The 26193-nt window shown below is 41.1% G+C and overlaps 1 protein-coding gene across 1 annotated transcript in view; it reads right to left on the bottom strand.

Moving 5' to 3' along the window:
- The window catches only part of WWC3 (WWC family member 3), a 357513-nt gene that overhangs the window by 25764 nt on the left and 305556 nt on the right, over window positions 1-26193 (bottom strand). The window contains exons 12-17 of the mRNA XM_082245434.1: window positions 18853-18970; window positions 14535-14609; window positions 12312-12398; window positions 9174-9366; window positions 6612-6770; window positions 1045-1196 (exon numbers count right to left, since the gene is read on the bottom strand). Of these exons, the coding sequence (XP_082101560.1) occupies window positions 1045-1196; window positions 6612-6770; window positions 9174-9366; window positions 12312-12398; window positions 14535-14609; window positions 18853-18970 (784 nt within the window). The remainder of the gene's footprint in view (window positions 1-1044; window positions 1197-6611; window positions 6771-9173; window positions 9367-12311; window positions 12399-14534; window positions 14610-18852; window positions 18971-26193) is intronic.

Raw genomic sequence — 26193 nt, 5'->3', positions numbered from 1 at the left:
ATGCAAAACTGGATCCCCTTCAGGAAATTGCAGGGACCCAAACAAAGCTTCACTAGTGGTAAAGTGTTGAGGCTCTGAATTTTAATCAGAGACAGTAAGAAGGGCCACAGAGCCAGGGTGTTCTGTAGAATCAGGATTTTCAGAGCTACGGATGGTGCAAAAGCTTGCTTAGAGCCTCTGCATGCAAAATAATTAAGCACAAGCGGATAGGAAGTTCAAAGTGGACAAAAAGGTCCCTTTGTACAATGGGGAGGCTTTGGTCCCACCTGACAGAGATGCGTTCTCTGACTAATCCCTCCTCATGACTCTGAGGAGGACAAGCCTATGAAAATAGGGGCCCTAGGCTCTGGATTACAGCCATCAGTTCCTTCATACTGGATATACACTCCCCAAACCAATAGGGTATGTGGGGTAATGTCAGCCATAATTTCGAGATTGTCTTCTGTGTATCTTAGCAAAGACACATTGTGTCTGCAGAGTGGTAATGTAACTAAGCCCAAAGTAAGGAAAGGACTTGGGGCCTCACAAACCTGGGCAGCTGCTGCTGATAAGGGTTTGAGGCTGATGAGGGTGACTGAGTCAGTGTAGGTGGGCAGTGGAACACACCTGAGACCAGAGAACACACTGGTGACCAGAGCAGGAACAGCAGAAGAATGATGCCTTCCTTCCTTCCCCCACCTTATCAGTGAGTTGGCTGACCCAAAAGCCCCATTATTGGTCTTTTTAAACCTGCTGCCAATAGTTCAAAAGCCATGTAGTGCATTATGGTAAAAAAAAAAAAAAAAAACACCTTGCCTGGACTGTGAGTTTCCAACCCACAGGATTTGCCACAAACCAATGGCAGTGACAAAGCCAAACATCACCACTACTGCCTACATCTCTGAATTTACTGAGCACAGTTTACACTAAAGGTGCAGTATCATTTGCATTTTTTTCATCATATGTTCAGGTTTAATTGCCCTGGTTTATGACAAGTCTTATTAAAATTCTTCACTTTAAGTTAAATATTCATTCTTTTCTTCCATCTTCCCATGTCACATGTACCTCTCCGAGGTTGCCTCCACTTGGTCTTCTTTGCATTCCATCTCTAGTATCTCTTCCTCTGTGTACTCCAGCTTCACTTTCTCCACCTCTAGTTCTCGCTCCACTGCTTCTAGCTGAGCTGTTGTTCGAGCTAATAACACTGACACAGCATCCTAAACATTGTGAAAAATTCAAAACGTTAACTTAGCGAAAAAGCGCATCTAAAAATTGTAACCAAAACTGAACTCAGACTGCTGGTTAACTCGAAAAGTTAACTTAGGCTGGCCATACACGATACAATTTTCTGATCAATTTTCTTGAAATTTACCTTCACCCATGTAGTACAAAGGCCTGCCTAATTAGATACAAGTGAACGTGTTGTTTAGCTTTGACCTCATATTATGTGGTTTGTGGTAAATCTAACAGAAAGTGTACAACAAAAGTTGAACATGTATGGCCAGCCTTAGGCAGCTCCCGCACTCCATCCAATGCTGTGTGTCCCACACTTGGTCCCGAAATGCTCTGCCACTTTCCGCTCTGTATATTGTAGGAGAGTGAAGGGGGGGCAGAGGACACTATGCTGGCTGTGTGTGGGGGGAATGATGTGAAGGAGGGGTGAAGGGGCAGTGATGCGGGGGGGGGGGGTGTGAAATGTAAAGGGGGCAGTGCTGTGGGGAGGTAAAATGTAAAGAGGGGCAGTGCTGTGAGTGGAGGGGGGTGATTTAAAAGAGGACAATGCTGTGGGGGGATGTTAATGTAAAAAATGGCAGAGCATACTATTGTGGGGAGGGGCTGTAATGATGTGAGAGGGGGGCAGTGCTGTGGGGGGATATAAAGGGGGGCAGACTTGTGGGGGGGGATGTGAGGGGGCACAGTTCTGCTGGGGGGCGATATGAAGGGGCGAAGGACAGTACTGTGGGAGTGATATGAAGGGGCACAGTGCTGTTGGGGGGTGATGTGAAAATCGGCAGAGGACAGTACTGTGCAGCAGGGGCGATAATTTAAAGTGGGGTTGAGGACTGCTGTGAAAAAAGGGTGTGTGTGATGGGAAGGGGTTCAGCACACTATTGTAAAGGGTGGGGGGTGAGGTGCAGAGGGGCCTAAGAACACTATTGTGAAGGGGAAACTAATGTAAAGCGGGGGATTGTGATGTGTGGGGGGAACTGAGGACACTGAATTAAAGGGTTGTCGTAAAGAAAGAGAGGGCTGAAAAAAAATTGGTTCAGACCTCTGGTGGAAGAACATTTTACTGGTTGGCCCTTTGTGAATTTTAATTTAATACCCCTGCAATACAACCATTAAGTGTATTCAAACCTCAAAAAAAATAATATACTGCAGCTTACCAGTGCTTAGATCAAAGCTGAAATAGTTTGCTTTTTGCAGGGCAGTTTCCTATCTTTTCATTTTTACTATAGTAACCAAGGTATAATAAAGAATGATTGCACTTTGTAATAAATTGTATATTCGTTCTGCTAGGAGTCACTCTTCTAACTGTGAAGGAAGGTTTGTGCCTGTGTCAGGGTTGCTATTATAGATTGCAAGTCACCCTAGCACAGATATAATTCCCTATATTCCTCTGGAGTACTGTAATGCGTTTCCCCATTATGAAACTGCTGTAGAAGAAGAAGCCTAAAGCCTAGTACACACCACTAGGTTTTTTTTGTTCAACCCGGTGGAATAAACGAAAAAAAACAAACAAACCTCACAGCTCTGGTAAGAGCCGCTGTACTAACAATCTGATGTTAGTATAGCGATCGCCCCCTGCTGTTCTATTATGTTCTGTCAGGGGCTTGGCCCTCCACCAGAACACTCCGGTTAGCGCTTTCAGCCATTGGTTGAGATAGCTGATCGGGAGATGGGCAGCTGCTGGCTTCCCAGCATGCTTGTCCAACAGAAGCTGGCCGAACAGACATAAACTGCCTGCCATACGTACAGGCGGAATGTCAGCCAGTTTATATGGAATTGGCCGATGTCGCCCGACATTCTGCCCACGTGTACTAGGATTAAGGCCCCATTCACACCTCAGCGTTTTGTAGCTTGAAGCTTGAAGCTCCAAAATGCTGGAGGAGAAAAAAATCAAGTATTCTCTATGAAGTTGGTTCACAAAACTTCAAAAAAGTTCTGGAGCCGCAAGTTGGACAGGTTTACGTGTTTTTGGTGTGGTTTTTATAAACATAGAAATAAATGGAAACTCGCTTTTGTGCGATTTTCTGCTCAAATGTAAAAAAAAAAAAAAAGTAATAATTAATGATTAAATTAAAAATTAATACGCAAAAAAAATCTAAAGATCATTATAAATAAATAATCAATAGATTAAATTAGTAATATGTACAAATACATAAATAATAATTAACCCATAGCCTTAAAAAAAAATTAAATAAATTATTATTATTATTATTATTACTAATACTAATAATGATAAAATAATAATAAAGACCCAAAATAAATACAGTATTAATAATAATAATTTATTATTAATAATAATACATTTTTTTATTATTATTACATAGTATTCATGTATTGTATTTATTTATGATTAATTTTATTTATTTGTGTATTTACTTTACATTTATTTATTCATTAATTATTATTAGTAGTAGTATTAACACCCTAATCCTAACAAAATAAATAAATAACCCTAACCCCTAATTCTAACCCCAACCCCTAATCTTAACCTAACCTTAACTCTAATCCCTTACACTAAACAAATAAAAAAATAAAAAAAATAAAAATAATGAATGAAAAAAAAATGAAAAACCTGAAAAAAACCTAGCAACAAATAATATTTTTTTTCTATTGGCTAATAAAAAATCGTCAAAGCTCAAAAACACTGTAAAAAAACGTGCAAATCGTGCATAAAATCACGCATATAAATGTGTCAAAATTGCAGAAAAATAAAACTCGGGGAAAAACGCTAAAAAGGTGTTGAATGCAGCCTTAAGCAGTCACAACCTCTAAGAATTGGTAAGCTTCATTATTAAATATATTTTCTTGGCTTTAGATTCACATTAGGGGTTTTAATAGACCTCTGATCTCACTGCTGACCATAGCATAGAGAGTTTAATGTGCTTTCTCTTGCTTCTGGGACACTAAGGGGTTGATTTAAAACTGGAGAATACAAAATCTGGTGTAGCTCTACATAGTAACCAATCAACTTCCAGGTTCTTTGTCAAAGATTAAGTGAAAAAGCTAAGGTTAAAAGCTGATTGGCTACCATGCACAGCTGCATTAATTTCTGGCACACTTTCACACGGGCTTTCCACCAAGCGGACTCAGTTTTCCTTAGTGGGGATCGATCCGCTGATCCTCGCTGAGCAGGCGGATGACAGGTCCGTCTCTGCTTACTTTGCAGAGACAGAGCTGTCAGATCCCTGCTCCCCTCTATGGGAGATTGGATGAAAATGGACCACCTGTCCGTTTTCATCTCATCCAATCCTCCAGACAGATGGAAAATAGGGTTTCCATCCATCTGGATTGCACGGACCACATTGGTCCAATAGCAGTGGGTGTCAGCGAACATGTCACCACTGACATCCGCTGCTCCATAGAGGTACATGGAGCATCTGATCAGGTCTGCCTGAAAAACTGACAGGCGGACCTGATCAGAAGGCCTGTGTGAAAGGGGCCATAATCAAGCCCTAACTGTGATCCACAAGATTATCAATAACTGAGTAAAGAGTTCTTCTCTTCATTAGAAGGAATGTTTAGGTATGGGGATAAAGAACATGATACTCCAGACAAAGCAGCCTCACATGGACATCAGTTGGCTGTGGGAAACTGCATGATTCTATTACACATTTTTACACCACAGCACGTCTTTCTGCTCCTAAAACAAAGGTTTTATTGGTATTATATACAGTGGGTACGGAAAGTATTCAGACCACCTTAAATTTTTCACTCTTTGTTATATTGCAGCCATTTTCTAAAATCATTTATGTTCATTCTTCTTCCTCATGAATGTACACATAGCACCCCATACTGACAGAAAAACACAGAATTGTTGACATTGTTGCAGATTTATTAAAAAAGAAAAACTGAAATATCACATGGTCCTAAGTATTCAGACCCTTTGCTGTGACACTCATATATTTAACTCAGGTGCTTTCCATTTCTTCTGATCATCCTTGAGATGGTTCTACACCTTCATTTGAGTCCAGCTGTGTTTGATTATACTGACTGGACTTGATTAGGAAAGCCACACACCTGTCTATATAAGACCTTCCAGATCACAATGCATGTCAGAGCAAATGAGAATCATGAGGTCAAAGGGACTGCCTGAAGAGCTCAGAGACAGAATTGTGGCAAGGCACAGATCTGGGCAAGGTTACAAAAAGATTTCTGCTGCACTTAAGGTTCCTAAGAGCACAGTGGCCTCCATAATCCTCAAATGGAAGACGTTTGGGACGACCAGAACCCTTCCTAGAGCTGGCCCTCCGGCCAAACTGAGCTATCGGGGGAGAAGAGCCTTGGTGAGAGAGGTAAAGAAGAACCCAAAGATCACTGTGGCTGAGCTCCAGAGATGCAGTCAGGAGATGGGAGAAAGTTGTAGAAAGTCAACCATCACTGCAGCCCTCCACCAGTCGGGGCTTTATGGCAGAGTGGCCCGACGGAAGCCTCTCCTCAGTGTAAGACACATGAAAGCCCACATGGAGTTTGCTAAAAAACACCTGAAGGACTCCAAGATGGTGAGAAATAAGATTCTCTGGTCTGATGAGACCAAAATAGAACTTTTTGGCCTTAATTCTAAGCGGTATGTGTGGAGAAAACCAGGCACTGCTCATCACCTGTCCATACAGTTCCAACAGTGAAGCATGGTGGTGGCAGCATCATGCTGTGGGGGTGTTTTTCAGCTGCAGGGACAGGACGACTGGTTGCAATCGAGGGAAAGATGAATGTGGCCAAGTACAGGGATATCCTGGACAAAAACCTTCTCCAGAGTGCTCTGGACCTCAGACTGGGCCGAAGGTTTACCTTCCAACAAGACAATGACCCTAAGCACACAGCTAAAATAACGAAGGAGTGGCTTCACAACAACTCCGTGACTGTTCTTGAATGGCCCAGCCAGAGCCCTGACTTAAACCCAATTGAGCATCTCTGGAGAGACCTAAAAATTGCTGTCCACCGACGTTTACCATCCAACCTGACAGAACTGGAGAGGATCTGCAAGGAGGAATGGCAGAGGATCCCCAAATCCAGGTGTGAAAGACTTGTTGCATCTTTCCCAAAAAGACTCCTGGCTGTATTAGATCAAAAGGGGGCTTCTACTAAATACTGAGCAAAGGGTCTGAATACTTAGGACCATGTGATATTTCAGTTTTTCTTTTTTAATAAATCTGCAACAATGTCAACAATTCTGTGTTTTTCTGTCAGTATGGGGTGCTATGTGTACATTCATGAGGAAGAAGAATGACCTTAAATGATTTTAGCAAATGGCTGCAATATAACAAAGAGTGAAAAATTTAAGGGGGTCTGAATACTTTCCGTACCCACTGTATATATATATATATATAATAGGTTTCCAGATAAGATTCACTGTGATGTACAATCACAGTGGAAGATGCAGTTCTCAGAGACGTTACAGTACTCACTGTTTTAGTTCGGTTAGTGATTTGTGGTGTTCGAGTATAACCATGGCCATCACCACTAGCTTTCTGAGGCTCAGCACTACTGTAGATCTCGACAGGATACCACTGAAGATGCATCTCTTTCGCACCTTCATAGACAGCCAAGCTGATCTGAGCAATTCCCTGTGATGATAAGAAATTCTGTTACTGCTTGAACCCTTCAGAAAGATTATATCTATAACTTAACCCCAGACTAATTGACATCACAAAAATGACAATAACGTGGTTGTAAACCTCAGACATGAAATATGAACAAAGCATATCCTTCTATAGCGTGTAACTTGTCTCAATTAAAAGCACTAAGTATCACTTTTGATTGATGCTTCGTTCCTCTGCTATCAGCATGAATCACTTCTGACAATTTTTCCTGACACCAAGAGAGAATGGTGACGGGAGGGTCCTCCAGCAGATTGACAGCCTCAGCTCTGTTTCTGTGAGCTGTGTGAAGTGGGGTGTGTCTCATCCCTCCAATTAGCTCTCAGACCTCTCCTAACTGAGCTCTGCAGACTGTAACTTCAGCTATCTGCCGCCCCCTTTTCTCTGAACTCTCAGTCAAGCTTATAAATTTTGCACTTTGAATAGATGTAGAGAAGAGACGATTTCAGATAGACAGGTACAACTTATGTAGGAGGATTTGTTTAATCTCTGTGTATCACCTGTGGATAGTTCACTGGGTATTAGAGCTGCATGATTCTGGATAAAATGAGAATCACAATTTTTTTGCTTAAAATAAAGATCCCGATTTTCTGACAATTCTCGGCGCAACATCATCTTTCACATTAAACAAAAAAAAAAAAAAGGGCTATCAGTTACAGTACAGTTTAGTTTTTTTTAACTATTTGAAGCATATTTTTTCCTCAAAAATTGTGTTTAAAAGACTGCTGCACAAATACAGTGTGACATAAAATATTGCGGCAACCGCCATTTTATTCTCTAGGGTCTCTGCTAAAAAAATATAAATAATGTTTGGGGGTTCTAAGCAATTTTCTAGCAAAAAATACTGATTTTAACTTGTAAGCAATAAGTATCAGAAAAAGGCTCTTAGCCTTTAAGAGGTTAAACTGACCTCATTTATAAATCTCTTAGCGCTGAGCAATGTTGTGAAACTTTGCTGGCTGTTTTTTTTTTCTTTGACAGCTGTGAGCAGGGAACTGCTCTGCACTGTTACATGAATAGTGGAAATGCCAGATTAAGATTGTGAGGGGGGGTTGAATCGAGCTCTACGGGGTATATATATGGGTTTACAACAACTTTAACTACTTGCCGACCAGCTGGCTGCGGCAGGTCGGCTCTGTTACGCAAAACCACGTACTTGTACGTAGTTTAGTGTAGCAGTTAGTGAGGGGGTGCGCACGCTCTAATTGGCTAGAGGGAGAGCCAATCAGCGGGTCCGGCAGATGCGATGTCCGCCGGGGCACCTGCGATCGCTCCCCATGGAGACAGAACGGCGGTCTGCCGAATTAAAAACGGCACACCGTTGTGCTGTCAGTGATCCACTAGGTACACATTAAACCCTTTGATCGCCCCTGGTGTTAACCCCTTCCCTGCCAGTGTCATTAATACAGTACAGTAACAGTGCATATTTTTAGCATGTCCCTGATAATGTCCCTGGTCCCCTCAAAAGTGTCAGTTAGGTGTCTGATCAGTCTGCCATAATGTTGCAGTCCTGCTAAAAATGGCTGATCGCCACCATTACTAGTAAATAAAAACCAACAAATCTTTCCCCTAGTTTGTAGACACGATAATGTTTGCGCAAACCAATCAATATACACTTATTGGGATTTTCTTTTACCAAATATATGTAGCAGAATACATATTGGCCTAAATTGATGAAAAAATTTGATTTTTAAATTTTGTTTTATAGCAGAAAGTAAAAAATATTGTTTTTTTTTTCAGAATTGTCGCTCTTGTTTTGTTAAAAAATAAAAATGGCAGAGGTGATCAAATACCACCAAGAGAAAGCTCTATTTGTGGGCAAAAAAATGACATAAATCTTTATTGGACACAGCGTGGCACGACTGCGCAATTGTCAGTTAAACTAACACTGTGCCGTATCGCAAAAAATGGCCTGGTCATTAAGGGAATAAAACCTTCCGGTCCTTAAGTGGTTAAAGAGTAACTTAAATTTAAATTGTAAATATTTAAATTGTTTCCTATGGTAGAGCCGCGTCAACACCCTCCCATTTTAACCACTTGCCTACTGGGCACTCTTACCCCCTTCCTGACCAGGCCAATTTTCATCTTTCAGCGCTGTTGTCACACATTGAATGACAATTGCGCAGTCAATGATGTAACCATATGAAAGTTTTATAATTTTTTTCCCTCAAATAGAGCTTTCTTTTGGTGGTATTTAATCACCGCTGGGTTTTTTTTTTTTTGCTAAACAAATGAAAACATTTTGAATAAAAAAAAAAATAGGAAAGATAACTGGCTTGTCTTTACTTTCATGATCAGCTGTCATTGGACACATATTTTTTCAGTTTATCATATGCGTATGAATGTATTTTAAAGGCAGTGTTCACTTACCAGTAGCTCCTCCTGCTTGTCAGGGAGCACAGAACATATGTACAGCTGTAGAGAGCTCAGACACAGTTCACTGGCTTGCATGGGAATTTGGAAAATTTCATTAAACATCAGTGGCATCTGAAACTCCAGAGCTTTTGAACAGTAAGTGCTTGGTGTAGTGGATTCAAGGGAGGGCAAGTAGACTCTAATGTGACTGAAAGATATGTAGAAAAGTAAATTGTTAAATATATGTATATATATAATATGATACATTATATTGTTATAATTACAATACAGAATGAACCACTTTAAGACCAGGCCTATTTTGACAATTCTCACATATACAGTGCCTTGAAAAACTATTCTTCACTCTTGAAATTTTCCACATTTTGTCATCTTACAACCAAAAACGTAAATGTATTTTATTAGGATTTTATGTGATAGCCCAACACAAAGTGACACATAATTGTGAAGTGGAAGGAAAATGATAAATGGTTGTGAGCATTTGTATTCGGCCCATTTTACCCCGATACCCCTAACTAAAATCTAGTGGAACCAATTGTCTACAGAAGTCACCTAATTAGTAAATAGAGTCCATCTGTGTGTAATTTACTCTCAGTATAAATACAGCTGTTCTGTGAAGCCTTCAGAGGTTTGTTAGAGAACCTTAGTGAACAAACAGCATCATGAATGCCAAGGAACACACTAGACAGGTCAGGGACAAAAGTTGTAAGGAAGTTTAAAGCAGGGTTAGGTTATAAAAAAAATATCCCAAGCTATGAACATCTCACAGAGTACTGTTCAATCCATCAACCGAAAATGGAAAGAGTATGGCACAACTGCAAACCTAGCAAGACATGGCCGTCCACCTAAACTGACAGGCCAGGCAAGGAGAGCATTAATCAGAGAAGCAGCCAAGAGGCCCATGGTAACTCTGGAGGAGCTACAGAGATCTACAGCTCAGGTGGGAGAATCTGTCCACAGGACAGCTATTAGTCCTGCACTCCACAAATCTGGCCTTTATAAAAGAGTGGCAAGCCATTGTTGAAAGAAAGCAGTTTGCGAGAAGCCATGTGGGGAACACAGCAAACATGTGGAAAAAGGGGCTCTGGTCAGTTTAGGCCAAAATGTAACTTTTTGGCCTAAAAGCAAAACGCTATGTGTGGCGGAAAACTAATACTGTACATCAACCTGAACACACCACCCCCACCGTAAAATATGATGGTGGCAGCATCATGTTGTCGGGATTCTTTTCTTCAGCAGGGACAGGGAAGTTGGTTAGAGTTGATGGGAAGATGGATGCAGCCAAACACAGAGCAATTTGAGAATAAAACCTATTAGAGTCTGCAAAAGACCTGAAACTGGGGCAGAGGTTCACATTCCAGCAGGACAACGACCCTAAACATACAGCCAGAGCTGCAATGGAATGCTTTAGATCAAAGCATACTTGTGTGTTAGAATGGCCCAGTCAAAGTCCGGACCTACGGTAAATCCAATTGAGAATCTATGGCTAGACTTCAAAATTGCTGTTTACAGACACTCCCCATCCAATCTGACAAGAGCTTGAGCTATTTAATATGACAACATGTTGGAAATTTCAAGGTGTATGAATACTTTTTTAAGGCACTGTATGTAAAAATCAGTAATTTTTCTAAGGCATTATTTTTTTGGAATAAATACACATTAATGAATATTAGTGCATACAAACAATATAATGCACCCATGGAACAGCGACAAACTATGGTACATTCAATTATCAATAGGCTTTAAAAACCATTTCAGGTTACCACTTTAAATTTACACAGGAGGTCTGGTGCTAGAATTTTTTCTCTCGATCCCCCATTTGCAGTGATACCTCACATGTGGTGGTGTCACTGTTTATTTATGCGTGTGGGACCAACGTGTGTGTTTGCCTATCTCGGGGGATAGGGGCACAAAAAAAAAAATTATTTTAATGTATTCTATTCTATTATTTATTTAATTTTAATTTTTTTTTTTTTTTTACACTGTCTCTTCAAATGTTTTTTATCAACTAAAGTGTACCTGTCAATGCCTATGCTATCACAAGGGATGTCCCTTATGATAGCATAAGCAGTGACAGCTGACAGGTACTCTTTACTGAGAGATCTGGGGTCTAATAGACTCCAGATCTCTCCTCTGTCCTTAAAATCATCATATCAAACCAAAATCAGTTTGACCCGATGCTTTCCTAAGCCAGTAGCGACTGGTTTACATCCTGGCGAAACTGGAAGTGATGAAATACTCCTTGCCTCCAGTGTCTTAGACCATAGAAATGATCGGGGGCGTTCCAGTCCTCGGTGATCTCTAAGGGCAACCAGCAGAGGTGCCAGCTTTAGTCCCAGGCTCCCCAGTAGGATAAGAGCGCTCGGAAAGGCGGCTGGGGAGACCCCCTTCCCCTGCCTGTAAAAGCGATCCAGCGGCTAATTAGAATATTGCCTAAAAAAAGCTAGGGCAGAGTTGTAGATGGACAAAAATTCTGAAAACTCACATCTCTAAAATAATTTCTGGTCTGTTTGATGTTAAACCTTTTAATTGCCTTTTTTATTATTGCCTAAAAAAGATTTTTTTTAACCACTTCCATACCGTGCCAATTCTGGCACTCCTCTCCTACATTTAAAAGTCAATACTTTTTTGCTAGAAAATTACTCAGAACCCCCAAACATTATATATGTTTTTTTTTAGCAGAGACACTAGGTCAGTGATGGTGAACCTTGGCACCCCAGATGTTTTGGAACTACGTTTCCTATGATGCTCAACTACACTGCAGATTCATCCTCCCGCTCACCCATCGCACGGACAAGACATTAAAAACAAATTTTTATTTTACATTGCGGGGAATCGTTGGCAGAAAAGGATGATATCGGAATGATGCCTACCTGCCCAGGGAATATGTAAGATTAAAGACTAAGATCCTTCTTAGTCCCACCCACAATGGCATCAAACCTACCCACTGACACTAGTTCTCAACCCATTGTATTGTTAGAGAAAAAGCACACCTAAGAAAGACTAGTAGCAGAGTTCTGGAAAGGATAAATAAAATAAATAGGTTAACTATAGAAGCAAAATTAAACCTTCTTAAAATATAAGAACCTATTTTTTTTGTAAGTGTACATTTTTTAACAATTTCTTTATGCTTACATTTTGCATCCTTTCTTGAGAGTGAGCCCGTTAAAATGTTTAAGTTGCAAAACATGTACAAAAAGACATTCACTTCCACAATCATACCTGCAATAAAATACATATTGTAAATAAACAGCCATATACAAAAAACAGTATTAATAGGTAATATACTGTATTCAGGCAAACATAATTATGATTGAGCAACAGTTTGACACATACTAAATGTGCCAAATATGCAAATCACCATCACAGTGCTTAGTGTGTATTTCCACTTTTGCATCCAAACTGGGATTACACCTACTCTATATTTGTTATGTATTCAATGGAAAGATTCCATTCACATAGCATAACCTCATAAAGATATTTAAACATTTCTGCTTACCATTTCACTTGCTTAAAAGTCATACCTCGCTTTCCTCAATTATGTAATGTTAAAGTGATATTTAAGTCTTGTATTGAACATTAAAGTCATAGAATGCATTAAAGTGGAAGTAAACCCTCCTATCATTTTCAGACAAGGAAGCTGCCATCTTGGCCTCTGTGTGATCTTAAACTGTCATGATGCTGCACATGTGATCAGTTATGACACCAGCCATTGGATAGTTTGACAGTTTGGTTGAGAGCACAACCAATGTGACAGGTCATTTCCGACACATGCCGTAACTGTTTTTTGAAATTGTTAAATCAATAGGCTTATTTCCACTTTAAGGTTAAAAAACCTTTTGACTTTAGAATCACTTCAAAGAGGGGGCTGGGGAGTAACGTTTTAACTATAATTAAATTTAACTATAATTAAATTGTTTGGTACTGTGGTGGCAGATTTCATTATTAATTGTACACTACCGTTCCCTCCAGCACACAGCAGGGGGCTGACATCCTCAGCTTTACACATTTTCCTCTGAGATTTCGAAGAGAGGGGTGTGTCCATTCCCTCCACTCAGATCTCCAATTACACTTAGCTTCCTGCTCTATGCTATGCAGTGACTGATGTCAGATCCCTGCCTTCTGGTACTGAAAAATAGCAGTTGATCTGTGTACTTTGAAGGGCTGTAGAAGAGAGATCACTACAGATAAGCAGGTACAACTTTTGTAGGAGGATTTATTTAATTGCCTTAGGGTTGTTACTTCAGTGGGTTTATGTACAGGTTTACAACCACTTTAATGCACTTTCCCTCAGTTTGTCCTTCTAATTGCAGAATCGGTACACAGTATCTTGCAGTCCTATATATATAAACCTGCTCCTCCTATATATATAAACCTGCTCCAAAGAAACACCAGAAAGATTAGAAATATTTTAAAACTATTTTTAGACATGCTTTGTAAATCGAAGCAAATACAAACATAGAGTGGGGAGTTCTCAAATTTGACTACAAAAGTGGATTTAGAGTTTAAAGAAGAGCACCTGTGTGCACTCCTACCATAGTCTTAGTTGTCAGCACTCTAATAAAAGTATCTCATTTATTGTTTTATTCCTAATGTGGCAAGCCTCTCTAATGATCTGAGCCTGATCCTGGAAGCCTCTGCTCTCCTATGCTTTGGTAGTTGCAAGTTCTTTGGCATCATGCAGTCCAATGCAGACCCCATAGCCCTGCACTGGACCTAAAACCCACCAAAGGATAACCCACTGCCAGAGTGCAGGGGGCAGAGGTAAGTGCCAGCTACTGAGGGGAGTGAAGGATCATGAAACTAAGTGAAAGTGCTTTTGCAGCCCACTAGATCTAAACCAGCAAGACCAATGCAGACCCCAAAGCCCTGCACTTGACCTGAGACCACAGAGGGACAGCCCACTGCCAGAGTGCAGGGGGGCAGAGGTGAGTGCCAGCTGCCGAGGTGAGTGAAGGATCATAAAAGTAAATGACCGTGCTTTTGCAGCCCCCTAGATATAAACCAGCATTTAACCCTTGCAGTATGAGGGCAGTTTCACTGCCAGGGAGCATTTTTCCTTTCTCTGAAGAAGGGCTTTACTTTGACCCTAAGTTCTTTGCATAGTGGCAAGAGAGGGAAAATGAACCAATTACTGGAGCAAGGGGATATGCATTTGGAGAAATCAAAGACAGTATATAAAATGGGAGCTATAGGTGCAGATTTATCCTCTTCTTCTTTTTCGTTGCTATGTTTGCTGGTTTGCCACCCCAATACCTTGACGAAAAAACAAGTCCAGAGCTAGCAGACTAGACTTGCATCTCAAGACTTCACTTTCAATGTTGTCTTTGGTTTACCTTAACCAGTCAAGCCACTTACACTACTCCAACATGAACATGGGGTTCCACCCTTTTTTCAGAATCTTTACAGACAGAATCTTCAACATTCTCATTCCTATATAAAGAAAAAGAAAACATGAGACAAGGGTGGATCATTTAATTTTTTGCTTGAAATGTCATGATAAAAGTGTTCTGTTTTAGGGAGATACTTCAAAAGTAGACCTGAACTCAAAAAGTGGAGATCTGATCATTTTGTACACTGCCCCAAACAAAATCGTTCAGATGGATGTTTTAAGGCAACATTTCAAAAATAAGTTACTTATTTTCGCCACAACACTACAGCTCATGAAAGGCACTGGCCTAATGTTAAAGGTGCAGTGCAGGTCAAGTCAAAAACTTTTTTTTCTTGTTTTTGATAGAATGGGGAAAGATTAGAACTCCTGTCAGGTTTTTACTGCTATCCGGGGCTCTGTTGGAGAGATTTATGCCCGCTTCCTGTCTTACAAACAACAGGAAGTGAAGAAAAATCTGCAACAGAAAAACAGATTTTAAAAATCATATGCAGAACAGGAAGCAAGGGTTATGCGCATTACAGTTATAACCAGTTTTTTTGCTCGGTTATCATATTCAAGAACATTTTCCAACATATGTGTTCCAATTTTTTGATCATTTGGCTGAAAACAATACATTAACTATTACAACTATTACATGAACGAATGATCGTTCTGCAAAGAACTTTTTGTTTCAAAATTTCAGATTTCTATCCATCTACAGTCAGTTGTTTAACAACTTGCTGACCGCCCTATAGCAGTTTTACTGCTACAGAGAGGCAGCTGTGCGTCGGATCACATGTATATATATATATATGTAATCTGGCTCACCTGGAGAGGGTGCGTGCATGCATGCCACTGGTGGCTCGCTCAATGTCCCCGTCACCCACTGATTGTTTAGTACATAGGCAGAACGGCGATCTGCCTATGTAAACAAGGCAGATTGCCATTCAGTTAATGGGGAAGGCAATGATCCGTGTCTCTGCAAAGCAGAGAAACGGATCTATGCCTTCCCTCTAGTAAAATCACCTCCTTCACAGTACACAAGCACTGGCTAGGAACACATTTAACCATTTGATCGCCCCTGATGTCAACCCCTTCCTAGCCAGTGTCATTAGTACAGTGGCAGTGCATATTTTTCAGCGTCAAAAAGTGTCAGTTGGTGTCCAAATTGTCCTTTCAATATCGCAGTCCTGCTTTAAGTCACTGATTGCGGCCATTACTACTAAAAAAAAAATATATATATATATCCCATAGTTTGTAGACGCTATAACTTTTGCACAAACCAAACAATAAAAGCTTATTGTATGTAGCAGAATACATATTGGCCTAAATTGATGAAGAAATTAGTTTTTTTCATTTTTTCACTGGATTTGTTTTATAGCAGAAAGTAAAAAATATTGTTGTTGAGCAGGGCTGAGCAGCCAGCACTGCGTTCACGTGACCACCAAGGTGACATCAGAGAGAGATCTCGGCCCCTCCCCCTGTAGCCCTGGATCAGAGTAGCATAGCGGCCGGAAGTCATGTGACCGGCCTGAAGATTTTTGAAAAAAAGGTAATTAGAGGCATATATTTCAATAAACATTTACACTCTTTTTTATCGTTGGATAACGGAGAGGGACTGGAAGCGAAGGGGGTTATAAGGGTCAAAAACCCTATTAAGGAGGGGATATGATCAACATGTATAAATACATAAGTGGTCCATATAGTGAACTTGGTGTTGAGTTATTCACTTTACATGAATTACAAAGGACAAGTTTTTACATCTAGAGCAAAATTCATTTAAATGTGAAATAGACTCCGAGGAGAACTAGTTCTGGCCAGCTCAGTAGACCATTCCTTAATGCACAACATATAACTGGATTTTAACAATTTTAGGTAATAACACCAGAAATTGTGGGTGTTTTTTTCTTCCGGTGGATGAACTGTGGGTATAGGATTCTGCATATGGAGGTTTTCTATTTATTTATTCTATTTATTTTTTTCTATTGGTCCTTTTGAACTAGATGGATTTGTGTCTTTTTTAACCACTTGCCGACCGCATATATACTGCAGCAGGCTGGCTCGGCTGCGCGAATCAACGTACGGGTATGTCGGTTCGCGGGAGTGGTGCTGGCGGGCGAGTGCACGCCGCAGCTTACGCGTTCCTGTCCCCACTAGGCATCAGGGATGCCGATCCACGGGACCGGCGGCTGCGATTGCCGCCAGGCACCCACGATCACTCCCTGCTGAGAGAGAACGGTCAGCTGTTGTAAACACAGCTAACTGTTGTTCTCTCTGAAATGATCACAGAGCACCTCCCCCACAGTTAGAAAACACTCCCCTAGGCTCACAATTAACCCTTTGATCACCACTAGGTTAACCCCTTCTCTGCCACTGTCATTATTACAGTAACAGTGCATATTTTTAGCACTGATTACTGTAATAATGTCACTGGTCCCCCCAAAAGTGTCAAAAAATGTCAGTTAGGGTCCGATCTGTCCGCCACAATGTCACAGTCACGCTAAAAATCGCAGATCGCCGCCATTACTAGTAAATAAAATTATAAATAAAAATTACATAAATCTTTCCCCTAGTTTGTAGACGCGATTACTTTTGCGCAAACCAATCAAAATACGCTTATTGCTATTTTTTTTTACTAAAATATGTAGCAGAAAACAAATTAGCCTAAAAGGATGAAACATTTTTGTTTTTTCTATTTTTTTTGGGGGGGGGGGGATGTTATATAGCAGAATGCGAAAAATGTTGTTTTTTTATTTTTTCAGAATTGTCGCTCTTTTTTTATTTATAGCGGAAAAAAATTAAAAGCGCACAGGTGATCAAATACCACCAAAAGAAAGCTCTATTTATGGGAAAAAAAGGACATAAATTTTATTTCGGTACAGCGTCGCACGACTGAGCAATTGTCTGTTAATGTAACGCAGTGCAGAATTGCAAAAAAATGGCCCTGTCATTCAGGGGACAAATCCTTCCGGTCCAGAACTGGTTAAACCTGATTACCTATGTAACTATATTGCAACGATTAAGTAATTTATAACAAAAAGGTGGGGCATTATACAAACAATATATAATTATTTGCAATGCAAGCCTTTTCTTTCTACTCATCTCAACCATTTAAAACCGTTATGAAATAAAATTTAGAAGTTCAGCACCCAAAAAAATTCACCCGATTGTAGCTTTGTAAACACCTTAGAAAATAATGTGGCAAATTCAGAAAAAAACAACAATGTAAGAAGTTGTCAATGTCTTTATAAATAGGACCCCAATGTCTTCATAATTTCACTTTGGACTCATGAACATGTATGCTTCTAGCGAGCTGGGAAAGGGATTTACAGCATCCTCTAACAGACGACCAATGTTTTACTATTCTTCAAATGACTCATACCTCCTCCATTTCTTCTAAAATTCTAGAGATTAACTATAAGATTTTAACTAGATGGCACTATACTCCTGCATAAGGTGTTCCCAGACACTTCTGAGTTCTGCTGGAGAGGCTGTGGGGATGTTGCCACTCATGCTCACATCTGGTGGCAATGCCTGCTCATTCACCCATTTTGGTCATCTATCTTACACTGGATTAGTGTGATACAAGGTTCCCATGTACCCAACGATCCATAGGCTGTATTTTTCCATTGAACGGGTGAACAAGTCGGCCGATATAAACAATCCATCACTCCCCATCTCTTAAACGCTGCAAAGTCACTCATCCCTAGGTACTGAAAACTGTCTACCATTCCTACAAAACAGCAGTGGCTACAAGTAATAGATCATATATATATATCATATGGAAGACCTTACTTATGAATTCCGAGATCTAGCTTCCACTTCGCCTTTACACTTTCCTCTGTATATGCGGATCATGTGTCCAAATCTGACTGACTATATTTACCATAATATGGATTTGCTACGGTACTATTTGTAAGAAGTAGGTTACTACCCCCCACCCCCCTCCATTTCCTCTATCTCCCCTTCTACTTCCTATCCTACTCTCCCTACCCACCCACCCCCTCTGCATTTCATTCTCTCCGTCACTTTCTGTCCTCCCTCGTTGTTTCCTTACTTACTACCTCAATCTCTACCTCCTTCAACAAGGCCTTACACTTTTTATCAAACCTAATTTTTCCTGACTACAGAGTACTAGCTCATAACATTTTAAAATCTGTTTTCTCATGCGTTTGTAATATGTACACCACTTATTCTGAATCTGTATATTTCATTTTGATGTACACGACGATATAATGGTGTTCCATTATTATTCTTTATCAACAAAAACTTATTGAATTAAAAAAAAATGAACATGTATGATACCTTTTACTTAAGGCTTCAAAAACACCACTGTCACTTGCAAGAGAGTCATCTGATAAACCAGCAGAGACTCCTTTGGTTCTCTCTAGTTTTATTGCACAGTCTTCATGGATTGTAATGCCTGTAATAAGAAAATGACAGAAGGTGAGCTGGAAAATGTGTAAATTATTTTGTCTTTACATCAACAATAGGAAATTACTTTCACAATGATATTACATTTTTGGAAAAAATATACATCATACTGCCACAGTATACCTTTAGAAGATCGGTCTTTGGTTCAGAGCATTCTGGTGCAGGAGCGTGAGTTCTCAAAAACAGAAAATTGTATTAAATACTTTCTGTAATTTTCCTTTCCTGAGACCAATCCACGACAGCATACATGTGATATAGCTCCGCCCCTATAACCACCCACAGGACCAGTTTAAATCTATAAAAGGAAAGCTAGAGTAACCTCCCCCATTCTCTATAAAAATAACAAGATGAAAACAGGGACGGTTCATATGCTGCCAAGGAAAATTACAGTAAGTATTTGATACAATTTTCTGTTTTCTTGATGCCAACATGGCAGCATACATGTGATAAATAAGGAGTTAAACAAGGAGGGCTAAAATGTATAGTCAATATTACAATGGACATGGAACCTTGGACCATCATTCCGTCCAAGTCTATTGATGTACGAGCCCCTGAATCTTCCCTGTAGTGCCTGAGGCAGGTGCACTGTGACAACCAGCCTGTTGCTTTGCAGATGTCTCAATAGGCATTTTGCATGAGCCGCCTGAACTTAAAGGATAAGTTCACCTTTTGAAAAAAAAAATTAAATACACATTTTTTACAGGTAACAAATGTGCATTTATTTTTTCTTTTGGAGCCTTTAGAGCATGTAAAGCATTGCCACATTGGAAACAAAGGTGCTTAAGGGGCATAGGCCCCAACTTGTCCGGAAGGAATAAGATATAGGACTCTGTTACTCCAAGTGCTTGCAGATCTATACTCTTCCCTTTGAAGTTATTGAGGGACTCAGCCTCTTGTGTGATGTCCCACTGAGGACTGCTTTCTGATGATGCAAACAGTCCTGGCAAGGAAATTCAGGACCAGAAAAAAAAAAAACCTCCTCAAGGCAGCGTCTCAGGACCAACCTCCTGAAGTGTTCCCCTGGCAGCTCACATGCCCATTATTTCTGGTGAAGGGTGAAATTTGAGCACCTAACAGAACTAGGCTGAGCCCCACATCCAGATGCATGTGAAGAAATTATAGCAACTGAGCAACCTCTGGGTTGTGAGGATTAAAATTCTGCTCAGTTGCGAACCTGTTCCAGACTTCAGAGTAAATAGTATTTGTTGAAGTCCTTTCTGGAACCTTGTCAGAATTGAACCACTTCCAGAGGATGGCCCAAGTCCTCTAATCCAATGTTTAACTCCAATCCTCCCAAACCCCCAACAGGTCATGTTTTAAGGCTTTCCATTATCTTGCACAGGTGTTTTTATCAGTTTCACTGCTTTAGTAATAACCACAGTCGTTTCATCTGAGGAAAATCCTGAAAACATGACCTGTTGGGGGTACTTAAGGGCTGGAGTTGACAATCATTGCTTTAATCCTTCCCTCTCGATTTCCAGTCCAGCATAAGCAAGGGAAAACAGAAGATGTTTCCAGTGCAAAATCCACCTCACGCATGCAAGAGCCGGAACATGCCCAAACAAAAATGGTCAGCACACAAGGCCCTCTGCACAGTGCATGCGTGGATACCATAGCCTGCCCTGAGACCAGAAACAGCCACAAAACCTAGACCAGAACTTGAATGCACTTTGGTCACAGAAAAAGCCAAACGTGAAAGGAAAAAAACTGCAGGCAAAAGAAAAAAAAAAAAAAAAACAGAGTTAGGTACCTGGTAACTCTTTTTCTAAGAAGTCTTCCAGGGCAGAACCTGAGATATAGGCTCCTTCTACCTGAAACAGGAAACACAATAGTCCACCATTATAAAAATGTCAGTCATACCTTCTGCCTCAGTAATATTAAAGCACCAAAGGAACCCTCAGTAAGCTCATGAGTCTCCAATCCCTATTTTGTCATTTTCTTTAGGGCGGAAATGAGTGCTGCCCTGAAAGACTTCTTAGAAAAAGAGTTACCAGGTACCTAACTCTGTTTTCTCTAATCGTCTTCCAGAGCAGCACCTGAGAGGATGTACCAAGCAATACTTACTAGGGAGTGGATAAAGTCTGGAGCACTTGCATCCAAATGTCTGGTCCTGACTGGACAGCTGGTCGATGCGGTAATGTCTTGCGAAGGTATTGAAGCTTGACTATGTTGCTGCCCTGCAGATCTGTCTGGTGTTGCCCCGGCTCTTTCTGCGCTTGATGATGCCCAAGTTGTGGTCGAGCGGGCTATGACACTACTTGGGGGGCAAAATTAAGTGCTTGGTAGTCTGTCTGAATAGCAAGCTTTATCCACCAGGCTATCAAACTTTTCGAGGCTGGCTTCCCCTTGTTGACTCCTGCATGGAAAATGAATAATGTAGTCATTTTTTGTCAGTCTTTAGTTCTCTCGAGGTAGGCTATCAGGATCTTTCTTACATCTAGCTTGTTTTAGGTGACCTTTCTTGCTATCCATCGAATTTGGAAGGGAGGGACTAACCACATTCTGGGTTCTGTGGAAAGTTGAAGAGACTTTTGGTAGGGAGGCCGGGTCTGGTGTGAGGATAATTTTGTCTGTCAGAATTAAACAATATGGTTCTATCATGGATAGAGCCTGTATTTCACTGACTCTTCTTGCTGACACAAGCACCACCAGGAGTAATGTTTTTAGTGTAAGGTATTTATCCGAACATTCCTCCAATGGTTCAAAGGGTGCGGAGAGGAATCCTTTAGGTACCATGGAGAGGTCCCATGTCAGAGTTCTGCTGATCTTCATGAGTCTAGCTTTTTTCAATGAGAGAAGGAATCTTCTTATGAGCGTGTCTTCTGCCAGCCTAATGTCTAGGTTGGAAGATAGGGCTGCCACTTGAACCTTCAAAGTTTTATGGGAAATGCCCTTGTCCACTCCTTCCTGTAAAAAATCTAAGATTGCTGGAATAGTCCCCTTGTCGGGGGTCTCCTTTGTTCTCATACCGGAAGACAAACTTTTTCCTCACTTTTTCGTAGATGGCTCTAGTCACAGGTTTTCTGCTGGCTAAGATGATATCAATCACCCAGTTTGACAGACCTTTGTTCTGTAGCCTCAACCTTTCAGGAACCAGGCTGAAAGGTTCGGGTGGTTGACTGGCCCTTGCAATAGGAGGTTCGGCATGTCTGGAAGTGGTAGATGTGACTAAATACTGAGGTGAACCATGGCCTCTGAGGCCAATGGGGTGCAATAGGTATCACTGTTGCCCTTTCTTCCTTGATCTTTTGTACCAACTTTGTTACTAGGGCAGTTGAAGGGAATGCATAACACAGATGGGGAGCCCAGCTTTGGTTGAACGCATCTACCCTGATGTTCCCATCTGTAGGGTTTGGAGAGAAAAATTTTGGGAGCTTTGTATTTATTTTTGCCGCAAACAGATCCACTTCGGTCACCCCCCAGACTCGGGTCATCCATGAGAAGATTTTTTGATCTAAGGACCTTTCCGTCTGTTTTATGATTTTTCGGCTTAAGAAGTCTGCCAGCGTGTTGTTGGTTCCCTTCAGATGGATGGCGAGGATGGATCTGATGTTTCTCTCGCCCCATGACAGTGTTTTTTCTGTCAGGCCCATTAGACGGGTCGATTCTGTCCCCCCTTATCTGTTCAGGCATTCCACAGTTGTGGCGTTGTCTAACGGAATCCTGACATCTTTGCCCTGAGACACCGCTTGGAACGCTTTTAGCGCCTCCTCTACGGCTTTTAACTTCCTCAGGTTTGAGCATGTTTGAGACCAGTGGGGGTTCCATTTTCCTTGTGCGCAGCGGTCTGCCATATATTCTCCCTAACCTAGAGTGCTGGCATCCGTAGTGATCCGCACTGGATCGGTCTATGTCCATCTGTGTCCTTTGAGGTACATTAGCGGGCTGAGCCATCACTGGAGCATTCTTTTGATTGCACAAGGAACTGAAATAATCGCCTCCAGGTAAGATGGGTTGCCATCTCATCGGGCCAAAAATGGGATTTTCTAGAGGTCTCGTGTGGAGCTGGGCCCAGGTGGTGGCCAGGATTGAGGACATCATTAGTCCCAACACTGCCATGCCCCATCTGATGGTCATGAACTTTTTCTCTATCAGGGATTCTATTGCTTTCTTGATCTTCTCGACTTTTTCCTCCATCAGGAAAATCTTGGTTATTTTGGCATCTAGTATGTAGCCCAAGTATAAGACTCTCTGGCTTGGGGTTAATTGCAATTTTTCTTTGTTCACATCCATCCTAAGCCTTGCAAGTAAGAGATGCTCTTGTGTAGATTGGCATCCAGTTTGTCTGCTGATTTGGTAAAGAATAGTAGATTGTCTAGATATGGCACCATGCCAATGCCTTGCTGTCTTAGGTTTTTTAAGGCTTCTGCCATTATTTTTGAGAAAATCCTGGGCGCGGAAGAGATGCCCAAAGGTAGAGCTGTGTATTGGAAATGTAGAGTGGTAGCTGGACCTTGGACCGCAAATTTTAGTTATCTTTGATGGCTCTTTTTTATCGGTACATGTAGATATTCATCTTGCTGATCAACTGTGGCCATAAATACTCCTGCCAGGAGGATATTTCTGACCAAATAGATGGATTCCATCCTAAATCTTTTGTACCTTATCTTTTTGTTGAGTGGTTTTAGGGTCAGTATGAGCCTTAGCTTGCCTGGTGGTTTTTTCCTCACAAATATGTGCTAATAGACTCCTGTTTTTCTTCCTCTGGCGGTACTTGTCAAATCCCTTTTTGTTTTATTCGATTCTCCACGCAGAAAAAAAGGATTCTGCTTGGTCTGTGGAATGCGAGTATGTCGTCACCAAATACTTCTTTGGGGGGCGAGTGGAAAACTCTATTGATTAGCCTTCTGCTACCGTACTAAAAACAAACCGTTTTTTTGTGATTTTCTTCCACTGATGCGCAAAGAATGCCAATCTACCCCCCAACTGGAGACCGTCATTCTTTTTGTTTTTTGGAATGGAAGGCTTGAGGATAAAATCTCCCTTGCCTTTTTTGTTTTGTTGTGTCCAAAGCGTCTTTGGTCCCGCTTTAATAAATCTCCTGGACTGACGAAAAAGGTTTTCCCCTGCTTCTTTTTGGTTTGCGAAAACCCCTTATTTTTGGCTGCGGTTCTGTCTAGAACTGTTTCCAAGTTGGGTCCGAACAGTAAATAGCCTGTGAAGGGGATGCTGCATAATCTGTTTTTGGAAGCGATGTCCCCTCCCCATAACTTCAGCCACAGGGCTCTCCTAGCCAAATTAATTAGGCCAGTGGTCCTGTCCGATATCCTCATGGATTCAGCCGACACTTCCATGAGGAATGCTGCCGCTCTGGTTAGTGTGGGTATAGTTTTCCCCAGCTCTTCTCTAGGGGTATTGCCTTCTAGCAGCTCTTGGAACTGCGTCAGCCAGACTAATAAGTGAGGGAGGCATCTACAGTGCATGCAGAAAGTATTCACAGCGCTTCACTTTTCACACATTTTCCAATATGGATTAAATTCAATTATTTTTCCTCAAAATTCTACAAACAATACCTCATAATGACAACATTAAAGAAGTGTGTTTGAAATCTTTGCAAGTTTATTAAAAATAAAAAACGAAAAAAATCACATGTACATAAGTATTCACAGCCTTTGAGATATTTCTTCAACTTGATTGGCATCCAGGTGTGGTAAATTCAGTTGATTGTACAGGATTTGGAAAGATACACATGTACAGGATTTGGAAAGGCACACACCTGTCTATATAAGGTCCCACAGTTAACAGTGCATGTCAGAGCATAAACCAAGCCATGAAGTCCAAGGAATTGTCTGTAGACCACCAAGACAGGATTGTATCGAGGCACAAATCTGGGGAAGGGTACAGAAAAATGTCTGCAGTATTCAAGGTCCCAAAGAGCCCAGTGGCCTCCATCTTCCGTAAATGAAAGTTTGGAGCTACCAGGACTCTTCCTAGAGCAGGCCAAAGTGAGCGAACTGGGGAGTAGGGCCTTAGTCAGGGAGGTGACCAAGAACCCGATGGTCACTCTGACAAAGCTCCAGTGTTTCTCTGTGGAGAGAGGAGAACGTGCCAGAAGAACAGCCATCTCTGCAGCACTCCACCAACTAGGCCTGTATGGTAGAGTGGTTAGATGCAAGCCACTCCTCAGTAAAAGGCACATGACAGCCCATCTGGAGTTTACCAAAAGGCACCTGAAGGACTGACCATGAGAAAGAGAAAATTCTCTGGTCTGATGAAACAAAGATTGAACTCTTTGACCTAAATTTCAAGCATCATCCCTGGAGGAAATCAGGCATCGCTCATCACCTGGCCAAAACCATCCCTACAGTAAAGCATGGTGGTGGCAGCATAATGCTGTGGGGTAGTTTTTCAGTGGTATGAACTGGGAGACTAGTCAGGATTGAGGGAAAGATGATTGCAGCAATGTACACAGAAATCCTTGATGAAAATCTGCTCTGGACCTCAGACTGGGGAGAAGGTTCATCTTCAAACAGGACACCAACCCTAAGCACGCAGCCAAGATAACAAAGGAGTGGCTACGGAACAACTCGTGAATGTCCTTGAGTAGCCCAGCCAAAGGCCAGACTTGAACCCGATTGAACATCTCTGGAGAGACCTGGAAACGGATGTGCACCGATGCTCCCCATCCAACATGATGGACCTTGAGAGGTCCTGTAAGGGAATGGGAGAAACTGCCCAAAAATAGGTGTGCAAAGCTTGTAGCCCCTTACCCAAAAAGACTTGAGGCTGTATTTGGTGCCAAAGGTGCTTCAACAAAGTATTCAGCAAAGGCTGTGAATACTTATACACATGTGATTTTTTTCCTTTTTTATTTTTTATAAATTTGCAAAGATTATAAACAAACGACTTTCATGTTGTCATTATGAGGGTATTGTTTGTAGAATTTTGAGGAAAACAATGAATTTAATCCATTTTGGAATAGGGCTGTAACATAACAAAATGCGTAAAAAGTGAATGTGTGAAGTGAAGTGAAGTGCTGTGAATACTTCCTGGATGCATTTTGCCCAGTATTTATCATACTCCTCTGTGAATGGATATCTGCGTTTAATTGCAGCTGGGGTGAAGAGCTTCTTTTTCGGTTCTTGCCATTCATTCTTGACTATGTTTTTCAGAGTCTCATGTACAGGAAATGCTCTTGGTTTTTTCGGTTGTAAGGCTTTATACATCTTATCGTGTAATGAAAGCTCTGCGACTTCTTCCTCTTTGATACCC

This window comes from Pelophylax lessonae, assembly GCF_965119305.1.
Source record: "Pelophylax lessonae genome assembly, chromosome: 2".
Lineage (NCBI taxonomy): Eukaryota > Metazoa > Chordata > Amphibia > Anura > Ranidae > Pelophylax > Pelophylax lessonae.
The sequence above is the reverse complement of the archived record's forward strand: the minus strand, read 5'-3'. Positions and strand labels throughout refer to the sequence as shown.